This window comes from Rhineura floridana, chromosome 18, assembly GCF_030035675.1.
Source record: "Rhineura floridana isolate rRhiFlo1 chromosome 18, rRhiFlo1.hap2, whole genome shotgun sequence".
Classification (NCBI taxonomy): Eukaryota; Metazoa; Chordata; class Lepidosauria; order Squamata; family Rhineuridae; genus Rhineura; species Rhineura floridana.
In genome coordinates this window covers 4,168,410-4,185,277 of record NC_084497.1, presented here as the reverse complement: position 1 = coordinate 4,185,277, position 16,868 = coordinate 4,168,410, and the positions used below count along the sequence as shown (strand labels likewise).

Genomic DNA, 16,868 nt, shown 5'->3' with positions numbered 1-16,868 from the left:
GCAGCAGAAGGGTGCTTGCTTTTGGACTTGTAGCTACGTGCTGGTCTTGGGGAGTGTTCTGTAATGCAGAAAGGAAAACTGCTCTGGAGGTCACAGAGATGATCAGATGGTCAATCTTTCCTAAGCGCAGACTCTTTCACCTCCCTGCCTGAAAATGGAAATGGGCTGCCTTCAAGTCGATCCCAACTTATGGCGACCCTATGAAGAGGGTTTTCATGGCAAGCGATGTTCAGAGGTGGTTTCCCATTGCCGTCCTCTGAGGCTGAGAGGCAGTGACTGGCCCAAAGTCACCCAGGAAGCTTCATGACTGTGTGGGGAATCGAACCCTGGTCTCCCAGGTCATAGTCCAGCACTCTAACCAGTACGCCACACTACTTCCCCAAACATTTAGTTATAAATTTGGTTTTGTTTGAATGTTATGCAAAATGGTCTCATTCTTACTTTTCACACTGAAACGCACCACTGAAAGGCAGCTGTGCTCCAAATGTTTTGCTATGCAGTTTCTCCAAGGAGACAGTCTGTACGGAAATGCATCTACGAGGACAATTGGTTGCATTCATTTAAGCCCTACTCAGAGTAGACCCTCTGAAATGGATGGACCTAAGTTAGGCATGTCTGTTAATGTTGATGGGCTAGCATTGATTGCCATCCAAAGCAGGCATATGAATGCATACTTTAGTGACGCATCATAGGAAAATGGCTTGGCAAAATGTTTATATTGATCAAAACTTCACAGGAGAAATTAGAACGTAAATGCTGGTGAATTTTCATGAGGATGTTTTAATTAAAAATTGTAAATCTTGCAACGCTGTGGGGAGCTCTCTAGTGGAGAACCCACTGAAAATACTAAAGTTGGCCCTTCGGAATCCTTTATTAGACTAGCAATGCTCTTCTTAATGTTCACCCTAAATCTACCTCCTTTTCTTTAAAAATATACATTCAGGAAGCTTTGTTTTATCTTTGGGTGGGGAAAAAGACAGATTCCCTGACTTCTATCTGAAATAAATATTTGAAAACGCTCCCACTTGCTATGCAAGTTAACTCAAGAGTAAATCACACTGTGTGGGGAACAGCCATAGCTCAGTGGTATTATTTATTGTACAAAACGCATGTACCACTTGACTGTAATGACGCCTCCAAGCAGTTCACAAGAAGTATTAAAATTATCAATTGAAGCACAGTTACGAACAAGTCAATCCAAACATTTAAAAGATTGTTAAAATTAACAGGAGACTGAAAAGAGAGTAAAAGATGTCAGCATCTGTGTGTCTGGATAGGCTTGCCTGAGCAGAAATGTTTTTAGCAGGTGTCAAAAAGAGCACAGCGAAAGGCGCCTGCCTGATGTCCATAGGCTGGGAGTCCCAAAGTGTAGGTCCCGCCACACTTAAAAGATTGATTTCTTACAGCTTACGACCATTTGTTACAGATGGTGAAGCATCAGCCTTCCCCGCAGAAAGTCCCAAAGTCAATTGCCGGCATCTCCAGGTGGGAAAACCCTGGAGAAACCAGACACTGTAAGTGCGATTGGTGGGGACGCTAGATAGGGCCTTCTCGGTGGCTGCTCCTAGGTTCTGGAACTCCCTTCCTAGGGAGGCACGAATGGCCCCCTCCTTGCCATCCTTCCGTCGGCAAGTAAAGACTTTTTTATTCCGACAGGCCTTTGGGATAGAAGGTGTTTAGGATTGGGCTTTATAAGGCTTTATTGTTTTATATTATTATCTGTATTATTTTAAATTGTTTTTAAATTTTTGAGTGCATTTTAAGGTTTTAAGGTTGTGCATTGTTTAATTGTATTTTAATTGTATGTTTTTAACAACATGTAGTTCTATTTGTAAGCCGCCCTGAGTTCCAGTTTGGAAAAAGGGCGGGGTAAAAATAAAGTTTCAATCAATCTATCAATCAATCACTGTAGACAATACTGAGCTACATGGACCAATGGTCTGACTTGGGCTAAGGGTGCTTCCTATGTACCTGCTGAAGGCAGGCCCTTTCTTTACAACCATGAGGACCAGGCACTTATTTAGGCAAAGGGCTTTGCATGCAGAAGGCCCCAAGTTCAATCTATGCCATCTCCAGGTGTGTCTGGGAGATACTCCCTGCATGAAACCTTGGAGAGCTGCTGCCAGTCATTGTACAACATAATGAGCTCTATGACCTTTGTCTAGGCTCAGTATAAGGTAAGCTTCCTATGCTACGTGGCTTTTACGGCCAAGCAGGCGTGCACTGAATTACAGCCTTTATTTTCCTTCTGTTTTGTAATAGTTCTTTCAGGGTTCCTATCATAGGATTAGCCCCGGGGGACACAATCATCACGATGATCTTAGCTGCCCTTCTTTAAATCTAGTTCCTCATCATTCATCACTCTTGGAGCTTAACATGGCATAACTGAGGTTCTCTGTCTTTTAATACGGGGCGAAGCGTCTAATCGTGGGCAAATTGCTTGGAGTGCAGCTTCAGCACCTTGGACAGAGGACCGAATTTGCCTGGCGGGTCAAGGAGAAATTGACTTTATTTTATTTATTTATTATACTTGTATACCGCCCCATAGCCGAAGCTCTCGGGGTGGTTTACAGTAACTAAAAACAAATACAATTTAAGATACATCTTTTAAGAAACCATTTAAAACACAATTTAAAAATTTAAAACAATATAAAACACATGCTAAAATGCCTGGGAGAAGAGGAAAGTCTTGACCTGGTGCCGAAAAAATAACAGTGTTGGCGCCAGGCGCACCTTGTCAGAAAGGTCGTTCCATAATTTGGGGGCCACCACTGAGAAGGCCCTCTCCCTTGTTGCCATTCTCCGAGCTTCCCTCGGAGTAGGCACCCGGAGGACCTTTGATCTTGAATGTAGTGTACAGGTGGGTTCGTATCAGGAAAGACTTGATCTTTCTCTCCCTCCAAAACACAAACATCTTCTGTATCAAGTGTATAAGGACCTAAGAAGAGCTCTGCAGGATGATCATAGTCCAGCATCCTGTCCTCACGGTGGCCAACCAGTTGCCCTTTAGAGGAAGCCTGCAAGCAGGACCTGAGCACAACAGCATCTCTCCCTTCCAGTGGTTACCGGCAACTGGTATTCAGGGGTAGACTGCCCCTGAACGTGGAGGTTCTTCTATCGCAATAGGCTTCCATAAGAAGAGTGGGTGGCCATCACCGCCTCGTGTGGGAGCAAATTCCGTAGCTGAACCAGCGTGAAGAACTTTCTTTTGCCTGCCCTGAATGTCCCAACATTCAGCTTCCTCGGATGGCCCAGAGAGGGAGAAAACCTTCTCTCTGCCCACTTTCTCCACCCCATGTGTTATCTGTCATTTCACATTCTCCCTTTACTCGCCTTTTTGGTTCTAGTCTACAAAGCTCCAGATGTTGTAACCTTACCTTGTTGCTCCTGACCCTTTCCCAGCTCTCAGCATCCTTTTTTCGGGACAGCCGATCTTCTGCTGAGGTTAGGCTGAGAGGCAATGACTGGCTGCCCAGCAAACTTCATGGCTGAGTCAGGATTTGAACCTGAGTCTCCCAGGTGCAAGTCCAACACTCTAACCATTACACACTGGCTCTCCTTACAGCGAAGGGCAAGCAATAATAATAATAATAATAATAATAATAAATAGGTGGTATGCAATGCTAGTTCTACTCAGAGTTAATAGACATGACTAACTTAGGGTCATTAACTTCAGTGAGCCTACTCTGAGTAAAACTTAGTTGAATGACTGGTAGAGCACCTGTTTTGCATGCTGAAAGTCCCAGTTCAATCCCTGACATTTGCAGCTAGGACTGGGGGAAAGACCCCTGCCTGCAACCCTGGGGAATCATTGCTGCTAGCCAGCGTACACAGTACTGAGCCAGACAGACCAATGTTCTAACTCGGGGGCGGAAGGAGCTTCCTGTTTAAATCAACTCTGTTATTCAGAGACCCATGAGGGCTAGAACCTTACGTTACCTTTAGGGAAAGGGCTGTAGCTCAGCGGTATGTCTGTGCTTTGCACGCAGAAGGTCCCAAATTCAATCCCCAATGGCATCTCCAGGTAGAGGTGGGGATGTCTTCTGTCTGGAACCCTGAAGAGCCGCTGCCAGTCAGTGGAGGCCCCGTGAAGCTAGAAGGGACAATGGCAGCTTGTTTCAACAAGCCTTTTAAGTAGAGATCTCATCCCAGTCTGCATCTGTGTTGGAATGGCTTTTTAAGATGTTTTTAAAGCTTTTTTTTTTTTAAAAAGATGATTTTAAGATGTTTTGTTTTAAAATGTTTTACAGTATTTTGTTTTAAAAATGTTTTAGAGGGTTTTTAGTGGTTTGGTTTGCAGCCCTGGGCTCCTTCTGGGAGGAAGAGCGGGGATATAAATTTAACTAATTGATTAATTAATAATACTTCAGCGGTTAATGCTGGCCCTGGGGTGACTAGGAAGGAGAGGGGTTGGCAGTGAGGACAGCCTGAAAGATGGACCCTGTCTTATATCAGTTGTTTCACCCTGTCTTTACATGACACCCAGTCACCCCAGAACTGCCCCAGTGAGCTTTGAGGCGAACGGGAGAAAGCACAGTGGGGGTGTAAACGCGACCTACTCTCTCCTTGCTCTCTTGAGCCCCGGGCCATAATCCATGCTGTGCCCTCCTTGCGAGTTCACAGATGCCGACTTAGCTCTCCCCTCGCACAGGCTGTCTCTCCCGTGACCCCGCTTGTAATTACCTGGTAAATTGGATGCTAGAGCAATTAATATGTCCTCATCAAAAGATGAGCCTTTTGTGATTTATGTTCCCTCTGCAGAGCGCTCTTTCTGCATCGCCCTGGTGCCTGCAATCAAAGCAGCCTTGGCGGTGTGGGGCGGGGGTGGGAGAGAGTCACTCTCTGTGAACAGTTGCAGTTGCCAGTTCGAATCCTGCTGTAGCCTCTTCTTGTAGAGCTGAGGTGGAGGATGGAATGCCCCCCCCCTTGATAAGGCCATACCTGTAACATCTGCAAGGTTCTGGGGGTCCGTCCCTGTTGTCTCCAGTTTAAAGGATCACTGGGAGGAAGGGTGGGATATAAATCTAATAAATAAATAAATAAATAAGAATTGGATGGTTTCCTTGGTAGAGGTCATCTAGCCCAGCCCACTGCAGGAATTTTGCGTCATCTTGTCAACTCTGCAGAACTGGCCCCATTACAGGTGCCACAACATACTCATTCTACACTTGTAAGAAGTCACTCTTTTAGTGTGACAGCACTTATACTTTGGAACTCCCCGCCTGTTGACTACAGGAAGGGGCCTTCGCTGTAGTCTTTCCAGCACCTGCTTAAAACATTTCTGTTTAAGCAAGCCTGTCTAGACACATGGATGCTGCTGCGTTTTCATCTCCTTCATCTTTTTCAAAAATGTTTTTAATGACTCGCTTTTCACTGCTTTTATTGATCATCGTTTTGTTAAGCCTCTTAGAGGCTTTTCCACAATCAAGCGGTGTATACATTTTGAAGGAAGCTTTTGACAGATGGTCATCCAGCAGCTTTTGTAGAAAAACTTGCCACCTCCTGTTCCGTGGCTGAACAGCCTGTTCCGTCAGGAAGTTCTTCTTAATGTTGAGCCGAAATCCGCCTCTGACATTTCCACCCATCTGGTTCTAGTCCTGCCCTCCGGAGCAACAGAGAAGGGGCGTGCGCCGTCTTCTGCCTGACAAAGCCTTTCAGATCTTGGAAGGCCTCTGTGATCGCTCGCCTTAACCAGCTCTTCTCCAGGCTGAACTCACCTGGTTCTTTCAACCGTGCCATAGAAGACTTGCTTTCCAAACTGCCTTCCTCTGGATCTTGGGGGGGGGGAGCAGGAATACGGGAGACCACCGGTCAGATGGAGAGATAACTGGGCTAACTGGGATGATGGTCTAAGAGCACCAAGGGTGTCCGGGTTGTTACACAATTTGCTGTGCACGGCCGCTTTAGCACAGCCTCCTGTGTGTTTGGATCTTTGGTCTCTCTGTGGTGCAGCCTTCCCCAGTCATGTAGTCCAAAACAGCTGGAAGGCACCCGGGTTGGGGAACGGCTGCTGGAACACAAGACAAATCGGCCCTCCAAACCTTTGCACCAGGGCTTCTTTCACATGCGCCCCTCGTTCTGTCTCGCCTGCAGAGACTCAGCGTCTTTGCTTTCTAGACCGGGAGACCGCTCAGTCAGCCCTTGAGCCCAATGAGGGAGGAATATCCTCCCCTGCCGCCAAACTCATGCTTGTCTTCTTGCACCACGGGATCATGTAGAGCAGCTGCGGGGAGCCTTTGGCCCTCCAAATGTGGCTGAACTGTAACTCCCCACAGCAAGCGTGGCCAGTAGCCAAGGGAAGATGGAGTTCCCCGAAAGCTTCCAAAGTCGTAATCAAGAGCTTGGCAGCATCTTCTTTTCGGCTGAAGGGCCGCATTCCCTTTTAGGTGATGTTCTGGGGGCCAAATGCCAGTTGCGGGTGGGGCCAGAAGCAAAAGTAGGTGGAGCAATGAATGTAATTCCCCCCCTTTGTACAGTAGGCTGGTTTCTACACGTACACACTCAGTGACACATCCCTCTCTATCCTCCATTGAGGCAAACAAGGGTTCAAGGACCCATCGTAGCCAGGCCAAAGCACTTAAAGTAGGTGTGAGGCAATGTTGGGGAGGGGTGTGGCTTGGAGAGAGGGGGTGGCCTGGAGAGAGCCCCAAGAGAGAGGCCTAGAGTTCCCCTTCCCTGGTCTACCCGATTGCCAGATTACTTCATGCCCGCAGGTTGACTTGTCAAACCATAAAACGTTGGCAGAGTTCCGCCACACCTGGGGTCGACACGTGGTAGGCAGGCGCTGAGACCTGCCCAAGATCTGCTGGACCAAGAATGAGTGCCGTGGCATGTTTTTCCATTCTGTCACATGCTGTAACAGAAAAGCTTCTGGGGTTTGCTAAACCCACGGTTTCCTGGTAACATCCATGAAACTCAGAAACTGTGGTTTAACCTCCGGCTTGCATACTGTAATATCTGACCATGGTTTGATCCCAGTTTGATTTCCTGGTGTGTAGTTGGAGGTTAAGCCAGTTTCCTGCTTTGGATGCAATGAGAAACTGTGGTTTTACAAACTCTGGAAGTTTTCCAGCATACCACTTGAAAGAAGCATGTAATTTTGTTACCCATATTTGCTTTAGAAGTTTTACTGAATTTGTCTGGGTTTTAATGATGGTGGCGTTATAAATGTATTTGTTTTTAAATTGTTTTGTGCATTTTAGCTGTGTTTTATTAGTGCACCATTTAGAGAGCTCTGAGTGGTTTATCAACCTTCCAAAATAAATAAATAACTATTGTTGATTTGGGTCAATAAGCAATTGTTTACTGGACAGCTAAACCATTGTTTATTGTGCCAAGAACATTCTGTTGAAATGGCTTTGGGCCGAGTATCCTAGAAAATTGCCTGCTTCCATGTGAAACGGTCGAAATATTGACACAGAGTCTTTACATACCAGGAGAACCTTTAATGATCTTGCGGCTGCAGGCCTGATGCAGCCGTTTCTTGAAAAGCTGCCTGAATTGTCGCAGTATTCAGAGGCCTTATACAGAGCAGTGCCTCCCTCCATCGCCACCTTCCAAGGTGAGGAGGGTGTCAACAGGATGAGCCCTTATCAGGCATGGACTTCTTTTCTGGTTGTGTGAGTGTTTTTTAGGATACCCCTGGAAATAGATTCTTTCACTCCTTTAGCTTTTAATGGCATTTGATGGGTGTGTGCTGTTGAGATTCCTTTGTTGACTCCTTTCCAATGGATACATATTTCATTCCTTTTCGCTACATTGGAATATTAAACTATATGTGTTAATTTAGCTTACCAATGCCAGGATATCGGTGCTATGTACGACTGTTTCTTCACTACAGTAAATTATCTGTTCCTATAAAAAGCTTGCCTATTTAACATTAATTTGAACTCAAATTATAACTCACTGTAATTTTTGCATCTTGTTGCCATTCCACTCCCATCTTACAGTTTCCTCCTTTATATACCCACCAACTAAGATTTTTCTCCATTCATTCGACAAAGTGGGCTTGAGTTCATGAAAGCACCTGCTGTGTAGTCGTATTTGCAGAAAATAACTTCTAGGGAGTACCTGATCTCAGATAAGCCCACTGCAGGAAAGATACATTCAAGTTGCTAGGGAAAAAAGAAGGGCAAACTGTGGACTACTAGAAAATGAGACAAAGCAGGAAATGTTCACTAAAGGGGAGGGGAAAACAGCAGGTTTTTAGGACCCTGGGGGTTTCTATTGCTTATCACTTATCCATCATAGCTCTGACTTTCTCCATTGGCTAATAACACTGACGGGCAGAAGCAGCCAGGCTGGCTCATTCCACAGAAATCCCTTAGAAGGGTTACCTGCACATTTTGCGTCATAACTTTCTTTCTAGGATGGCTAGAGGCTTGCTGTTTTTTTTAATGAAAGCTCAGGCTCTGGGGCCCTTTCCTGGCTCTTCCTCGTTTCCTCTACAGCAACGCCATCCCGGAGACGGCGACCCTCCTCGATGCTAACGCTCTCCTCGCCTTTCATTGCAGATCTTCCACATGACCTATGACCTGGCGAGCGCCGTGATGCGGATCATCAACCTCATTGGCATGATGCTGCTCCTCTGCCACTGGGATGGCTGCCTCCAGTTCCTTGTGCCGATGCTTCAGGATTTCCCCAGCGACTGTTGGGTCTCCATCAACGGCATGGTGGTGAGTTTGGGAGGGCGACTCCCCAGGCAAATTCAGATGTGCAGCATCCCTTCATGATAGTCACAACCACGTCCCCATCACAGCCACGCACCCTTCTAAGATTGGAGAATGATCTGGCCAGGTTTTGAATACTGTTTTCTGCTTTTCGATCCTTGTTAACGCCTTCTCCCACAACAACAGGCTAATCAGCATGAACAGGGAGTCTGTTAGCTACTGAGAAGAGTCTCCTCAGTGGCTGACTCACCTCCTTTCACTCTGATTGGCTCCAATCAGCCAGGAAGGACAAGGAAGCATGTTAGAAAAATCTTCTCCGTGACCAGCCCGTTCTCCTTTGATGCTTATTGGCTCATAGGATGCTGGAGCCAGAGGGGCCCTGCTAGGACCTGGCTCCCAAAAAAGTAAAGGGTCTAAGACCCCCTGAGACCTTGGGTGACTACACCCCTGCTTAGAACATTGATCCATCTAGCTCAGTATTGTCTACACTGACTGGCAGCAGCTCTCTCTCTCAACAGCAGTCGTCCCTAGGAGCCAATCAACATGAAAGGGGAGAGTGTTAGCTACTGAGAAGAGTCTTCTCAGGGCCTGATGCACCTTCTTTCACTCTGATTAGCTCCAATCTGCAGGACAGGACAAGGAAGCAGGTAAAAGACTCTTCTCAGTCGCCAACACACTCCTCTTTCATGGTGATTGGCTCAAGGGACGCTGGAGACATAGGGACCCTGCTCTCAAAAAGGTAAGGGACTAAGACCCCCTGAGACCATGGGTGACTGCACTGCTGCCTGTCAAGTAAAATTTAGTTGGTGTCAACCCCTTTCTAAATAACTTTCCATCAATAGAACTCAAACCCAGGGACCGAATGGCCCTCGAACCCTCTTGCTCTGGCCCTTGGGACTCTCAACAGGCCATACCCCCACTTAAGCCATCCCTTTTCTAAAGTGATCTGCCTCTCTCGCCGTTCCAGAACGACTCCTGGAGTGAGCTGTACTCCTTTGCCCTCTTCAAGTCCATGAGCCACATGCTGTGCATCGGCTACGGGCGCCAAGCGCCGGAAAGCATGACGGACATCTGGCTGACCATGTTGAGCATGATTGTCGGGGCTACCTGCTATGCCATGTTCATCGGCCATGCCACCGCCCTCATCCAGTCCTTGGATTCCTCCCGGCGCCAATATCAGGAGAAGGTACGAGACGAGGGGGCGCTAAGACATGTGCACGCACGCTGGATTGTCTTCCGTGTCTAAGGATGTTTGATGAGGACAGCATCCTTGGGGAGTTCAGCATCATTAAGATTTAAATGGCAGCCACGCACCCCGTTTCAGGGGCTCTGGGTGCCCAGGGGTGTGTGTATATATGTATATTTGTACATACACATATACGTATACACACACACACACACAGAGTACCTAGGGGGCGTGGTCTCCTTTGAGGTCTCCTGTTTAAGCCATCTCTTTATTCAGAACCATGAGGACTAGAATCTTAGTTTAGGAGAATGACCATAGCTCACTCTGATGCAGCACAAGGCAGCTTTCTACATTTCTATGTCATTTGATTTTCTCTTCTGATGTAATTAATGTAAGGGGTCAGATGTCTGCCAGTTCATTGCCTCTCTCTCTCTCTCCCCCCCCCCAATCTCCTACAGTACAAGCAAGTGGAGCAATACATGTCCTTCCACAAGCTCCCCGCGGACTTCCGCCAGAAGATCCACGATTACTATGAGCACCGCTACCAGGGCAAGATGTTTGATGAGGACAGCATCCTTGAGGAGCTGAATGAGCCTCTGCGAGAGGTGAGTGTCACCCCAACCCTGAGTTTTTACAGAGAAGTCACAGATAGACAAACATATACTTGTGCTAGCTTTCTATTTGCAGGGAGTTGTTTCACACACACACTTGTGCTAGCTTTCTACTTGCAAGGAGTTTTTCCACACACACACACACACATTCTTGTTTTAGCTTTCTATTTGCAAGGAGTTTTCCCACATAGAGGAGCAAAGTGATCCGTCTGAGGCGGTACATGCCTTTCTGCCCATTTCGGGACTTTGCCACCTCATTCGGTTACACGCGGCAGAACAATTCCCCCTGAACCTCACCTTGGCTCTGGTGTCGCCTCCCTTACCGCTCTGCTCCTCTCTTCTCCGTTGCTCTCCAGGAGATTGTCAATTTCAACTGTCGGAAGCTGGTGGCCTCCATGCCGCTCTTTGCCAACGCCGACCCCAACTTCGTCACCGCCATGCTCACCAAGCTGAAGTTTGAGGTCTTCCAGCCGGGCGATTACATCATCCGCGAGGGTACCATTGGCAAGAAGATGTATTTTATCCAGCATGGAGTGGTCAGTGTCCTCACCAAGGGCAACAAGGAGATGAAACTCTCAGATGGCTCCTACTTCGGAGGTGGGTTTGGCCGAGACCTTTCCCTGATGTCTTTCTGGTCAGGTGGGGACGGCTCATGGCGGCAGATGAGAGGTCAGAGATGGACTGGCATCCTGCATTGTCTGTCAGAGGTGGCAAAACCCCTTAGGGTTGCTCTTTCACCCCTGGAAGGAGAATCCCAAAGGGGAAATCCCCTTTGGTGACTCCCCTTTCAGGGCTTCCTCGGTGGAACTGGCCCACCAGTGACAACCTAACCTTCTGGCTTCTTTAGCTGGCTGCTGTTCTCCAGGGCAAATGCAGAGCAGGAAAGAGCTTAGGGGACCTTGTCCATATCTACCTCCCATTTAGTAATAGTCTTCAGCTTCCTGGAGATATCTGGTTGTCTCCTGTTGGAAGAAAATGCTGGATTAGGTAGACCTATGGTCTGATCCTGTATGGTGGACTCTTAAATCCTTACAGGGAAATCATCCCGTTGAAATCCATGCCGTTCTGCGGTTTGTTTTTAATGACTTCCTCATCTTTTCCTCCAGAGATTTGCCTACTGACGAGAGGTCGTCGAACTGCGAGCGTCCGGGCGGATACCTACTGCCGTTTGTACTCCCTCTCGGTGGACAACTTCAACGAAGTCTTGGAGGAGTACCCCATGATGCGGCGGGCTTTTGAAACAGTCGCCATTGATCGCCTCGACCGCATAGGTATCATACCGGAGTGGGGATGGAGTCTGTGCTTGCAAGCGATGAGAGTCAGATCCTGGAAACTGCAAGCATGCATCCCTGGATGATGCTGTGGGTTCTCTGAGCTGGGATGCCCTTATACTGCAATTAGAATATTTAAGGGTAACTTTGCGTTATTGACAGCAGCTGGGATGATGATGGGGGAGGATATTTTTGTCGAGCATTAGGACAACAGAGCGAGGGATGATGGGAGTTGCAGTCTAGCAACATCTGAGTTCCCCATTCCTGATCTAAGAAGAGGTTTTCCTTACTGCCCGCGAAAAATGGACTCTGAAGAAGCATTCCTTCCTGAAAAAAGAGGGAGTGCCTCTTAAACAGGAATGGCAGCAATTGTTGGCCTTCCAGATGTTGTTAGACACCCAGCAGTCAGCACGTCCAATAGCTAGGGGTGACGATGAAAATTCTAGTCCAGCAACATCTGGATGCCTCCCGACCTCTGCTTTTGCAGGAGGAACCATGGGTTGGGTTTGAGTAAGCAGGTTTAGGCCGCAACTAATTGTGACACCACTCATCTCCACCACGTTTTCCCTCCGCAGGCAAAAAGAATTCCATCTTACTGCACAAGGTCCAGCATGACCTCAACTCGGGCGTTTTCAACAACCAAGAGAATGAGATCATCCAGGAGATCGTCAAGTATGACCGGGAGATGGTCCAACAGGCTGAGCTGCAGCCACACATGGCCATGTACACGCCGGCCCAGCCCCAGGTGACCTCCGCCATCGCCACGCTCCAGCAGGCGGTGGCCATGAGCTTCTGCCCCCAGATGGCCAGCCCAATGGTCGGCCCGATGGGCCTGGGCTCGCCCCGGATGTTGCGGCGTCTGCAGTGCCAGGGGGGTGTCCCCGGGCCCTTCTCCATCTCCCCAGTCCTGCTGCAACAACATCACCAGCAGCAGCAGCTGAATCTGCAACAGGGCAACCTTCAGCCGCAGCACCAAAATGTCCAACAGCCGAATGTCGTTTTGCAACAGCAGCAACAGCTGAAGCAGCCGCCGCCCGCTTCCTCCGCCAGCCGTTTCCCCCCGGGGGTGTCCAGCCCACCCTCCCAGAGCCCTCACACCACTCGGACGTTCCCCTACGGGGGCGCCAAGGGTCAGTCGGGTTCCCAGCTCTCGCTAACTCAGCAGAAGCCGCCCGGCTCGCCGCAGCGGCTGGCGGCCCACAAAAGCACACAGGCCCTTCACACCAGCAGCCTCAGCCAGGAGACCAGGCCGCTCTCGGCATCCCAGCCCTCCCTCCCACATGGCGTCTCCCAGAGCATGAGCCGGAGCCCCCCAACCTCGGCCCGAGAGTCCGCGGCTTCGATCGCGCCGGGGCAGGGGGCATCCGCAACCTCCTTGTCGCCTGCCACTTCGACGCAGAGCTCTAGCAGCGCCCCTCAAGCTGCACCACGGGGACAGGCCCCCCCACCCCGCGTGGGCCTGCCGCACCCAATGCCCACAGCCTCTGCCGCGTACCCGGGAGCAACGACAGCAGGCAGTCAGCAGGACTCGGGCAACGCCCGCAAGGATTCCATAGTTAGCGCCTCTGATACGGACCCAGCAAAATCCAGGCTCTCTTCCAACTTGTGACCTTTGACCTAAGCAGCAGGGGGGCATTGTGGGGAAAGTACGAGGGGTGCGCACCATGAGAGCCTCAGCTATGTGGCAGCACGAGATGGCGATGAGGCAGCGGGACCGCAGATTCCATCACAGCTCCTTTTCTTTCATGTTGACCGTTACGTGCTCTCCAAAACTGGCGGTATGAATAGTGTGTGTTTAAGGACCCTCAGGGTTGTCCCCCGTTGCTGGCCGCTAAATCAGGCGGGACCCCCAGGGAGGTTTTGCATCCTGCTTTGGAGAAAGGGGTGGATGGATACACAGATAGCTGCCTCTTAGAGAAGCTGGGGAAAAGTTGTGTGTGTGTGTATGGAAGGGGGGCACTCCTCTAGCCAGAAGAGAGGGTGCCGTGCGTGTGTGTTTGCGTGTGAAGCTGTTCCTGACCAAAGTTTGGCTCCGGACTCCTGTGGTCATCTTACGTCCATCTCACCTCATCCTGCTAGGACTGTACCACCGAAAGCCATATCTAGATTATTGTGCAACTTATCCAATACGTGTAAAATATATACATATATATATACATATATATATATATATACATATCGAAAAAAATGATAATTATAGATATATATATATATGATAAAACCACATGTTCAGAGCCTTATATGCCCATGTTCCATGCTGATCCCAAAAGGATGGGAATTTATTTTTTTGTGGGGGAGGGAGGAGATAGGGTGAAGTAAGGCGATTGTTGTGTTTGGGGAAGGCTGTTCAGAAGAGAGAGTACCCCCAGGGTGGGGCCCCCACTTTGCCAACTATTGTCCTTTTTCTGTCTTGTGAAAAGTTGTCCGCTAAAAGACGTCGGGTGGGTTATTAAATCTGGGGTGCAGCGTTTAGGGCACCTTGTGTGTGTGTGTGTCAGTTCTCTGGCGGCCTCCAATACCTGGCGATCGCTTTGTCTGTTTTGCCTCGCTGGCGCGTCGCCTCCTTTTCTTTGCCTTCGAGTGCCTTCCTCCTGCGACCCTGTCGTTAGAAACGTGCGGAACTCACCGCCACAAGGTTAGGCCAAAATTCAGGACGGGCAGTTCTGTCGGCGGCCTTGTCCTGTTGGTTTGCACGGTTGTTGGTGTGGTTTTCATTTGCTGCCGCTGTGGCAAAAAGTTGTGGGAGGCTTTAAAACAAAAAGGCGGTGGTGGTGGACTTAGGCTAGTTCGCAGAGGCTGCGGCCTCATCTGAAGCCGTCGGATGTGATGGAACCTTCATGTCTGAAGGCAGCATACTACTGACTCCTAATTTCTTGGAGCCGGGGAGCTGTTGTGGAGGGCTGTTCATCGCCTGCTTTCTGGACTGCTCAGAAGCATCAGCTGTTCGGCCCCTAAGTGGGATTCTGGGCTAGATGGACTGGCATTTTCACCCAGTAGGGCTCGTCTTTTTCACCTCCCAGAGGTTGCTAGACTCCAACTCCTGGGAGCTCCAGTGGCCAGCATAGCCAGTGGTTAGGGACGATTAGAGTTAAGGGCATACGTTAGCTGGGCTGCTTGATCTGGCCAGTGGCCCATCAAAGGCCAGCAGGCTGTTTAATTTTATTTATTCATTTATTATTTGATTTATATCCCACCCTTCCTCCTAGCAATTTAGAGATTTGCAGCGCCGTTTTTGCTCTCACACATCCTAGTTCTCGGTTCATGTTGGGGAAATCAGAAGATCGTTCCTCCCACCTCCCTCTTCCCCTTGGGGACGGCCAGTGATTACAAGGTAGGGCCCTCTGCCTCCTTCACTTTCCCTCCCCAGTTCAGGCTGAGGGAAACGTCTTGCTTCACCTTTCTGTCCCTCAGTTTTCCCGTCTGGAAAATGGGCGGTAGTAATACTTAACCTACCTCACAGGCCTTTGGGGGGAAGGTGGTGTGGGCCAAGAGCCTCAAGACAGAGGCAAAGTATTTATTATTATTATTACTATTGCCACTGCACCTTGCTGCTGCCCCTCTCTTTGCCCTGATTTCCATTTAATTTTGAGCCAAGTTTTGCCTAAATTGGGAAAACCTGAGATGTGGCTTTAGAAAAACATCTCAGACCCCAAACTTTGGGAAGGGCCAAAGCCCAGCATTAGAGGGCCTGCCTTGCATGCAGAAGGTCCCACGTTCAGTCCCCAATGGCATCTCCAGGTAGGTCTGGGAGAGACTCCTTGTCTGAAACCCTAGAGAACTGCTGCCAGTCAGTGTAGACAGTATTGAGCTAGATGGGCCAATGGTCTGACTCAGTATAAGGGCAGCTTCCTATGTTCCTAACTTTATGCCAACTGGCTGGAGAGGAGTGTGTTCCTAGGCACATGCAGAGTGCCCACAGGTTAAATCTACGGGGGGGAGAATCTGGAAGAGGAGAGTTTGCAGGAGTGGGGGGAACTGAACGTTGCTCCCACTCTTCCTGTAGTAAATCTGTGGGCCAGATCTGCTTTTCCATGTCTGTTCTGTGATAAAGCTTTGCAAGGAGGGAAAAATCTGGGAAAATCTTAAATTTTGAATCAGGGAAGAGTGGGGCAAATGCTTCTTTCCTGTCTCCTTCAGTTGCTTTTCATTTTCTGCAGATAAATGTTTGGGGAGAGGAGAGACAGCAAAAAAGGGTTTTATAGCAACGGCTAATGGAACTTCCCTCTTCAGAAGCAGTCTACCTCTGAACAATAGAAGCTGGAGAGAAACTATAGGGATGTTCCTTTCAAGCCTTGTGGGCTTCCCCCTGCCGGGGGGGGGGCATTTGGCTGGCCGTTCTAAGAGAACCTCTTAGTGTTGTCCAGCACGTCAGGTCTTAGACCCTTTGACCAAGGAGTGATGGGTTCATCTGGGCATACATTTCTCAAAATTAGGCAGTGTTTGCACAAACGATGGTGTGTTGAGGCCAAACCACACAGGACTGCAAACTTGGGCTCCATCTGCACTGTACATTTTAAAGCAGTATCATACCACTTTAAACAGGCATGGCTTTCCCAAAGAATCCTGGGAACTCTAGTTTTTAAGGGTGCTGCTTGGGCACTACCCCTCTTCACCTCTCAGAGCTACAGTTCGCAGAGTTCGCTGGGAAAGAGGGATTGTTAAATCACTCTGGGAATTTTAGCTCTGTGAGAGGAACAGGGGTCTCCTAACAAATCCCAGCACCCTGAACAAACTATAGTTCCCAGGATTCTCTGGGGGAAGCCATGATTTAAAGTGGCATTATATTGCCTTAAATGTATAGTGTGGGTGGGGACTTAGTTCCACCTTTAAGTACAGGGAGTATGTGTTTGTTTTGTCCGGGTTGGGACCCTAGTATGGGGGTTGGGGGACTTTAACCCTTTAGTTTTCCCCCTGCCTGCAGCCCCCCACTTACAATTTGGATTGTCAGAGGAATGGGATCTTTTCTGGCGAGGCGAATTGCAGGCACTTAAAGGCAGAGCTATGCAACTAACATGACATGTACTTACCCTGAGATATAAATCTTTAAAAAACTGCCTTCATTCTGGAAGCAGAAGGCATTGTCAAGTTTGAAATGATGCCCAAATGTTCATTGCCAGTGCCATGCTAGCTA

General features: G+C 48.8%; 1 protein-coding gene across 1 annotated transcript in view; it reads left to right on the top strand.

Moving 5' to 3' along the window:
* Positions 1-13,864, top strand: part of LOC133372351 (potassium/sodium hyperpolarization-activated cyclic nucleotide-gated channel 2-like) — a 31,594-nt gene extending 17,730 nt beyond the window's left edge. The window contains exons 3-8 of the mRNA XM_061600840.1: positions 8,514-8,675; positions 9,637-9,855; positions 10,314-10,460; positions 10,823-11,063; positions 11,573-11,737; positions 12,313-13,864. Of these exons, the coding sequence (XP_061456824.1) occupies positions 8,514-8,675; positions 9,637-9,855; positions 10,314-10,460; positions 10,823-11,063; positions 11,573-11,737; positions 12,313-13,346 (1,968 nt within the window). The 3' untranslated portion in view covers positions 13,347-13,864. The remainder of the gene's footprint in view (positions 1-8,513; positions 8,676-9,636; positions 9,856-10,313; positions 10,461-10,822; positions 11,064-11,572; positions 11,738-12,312) is intronic.
* Positions 13,865-16,868: the final 3,004 nt, after the last annotated feature.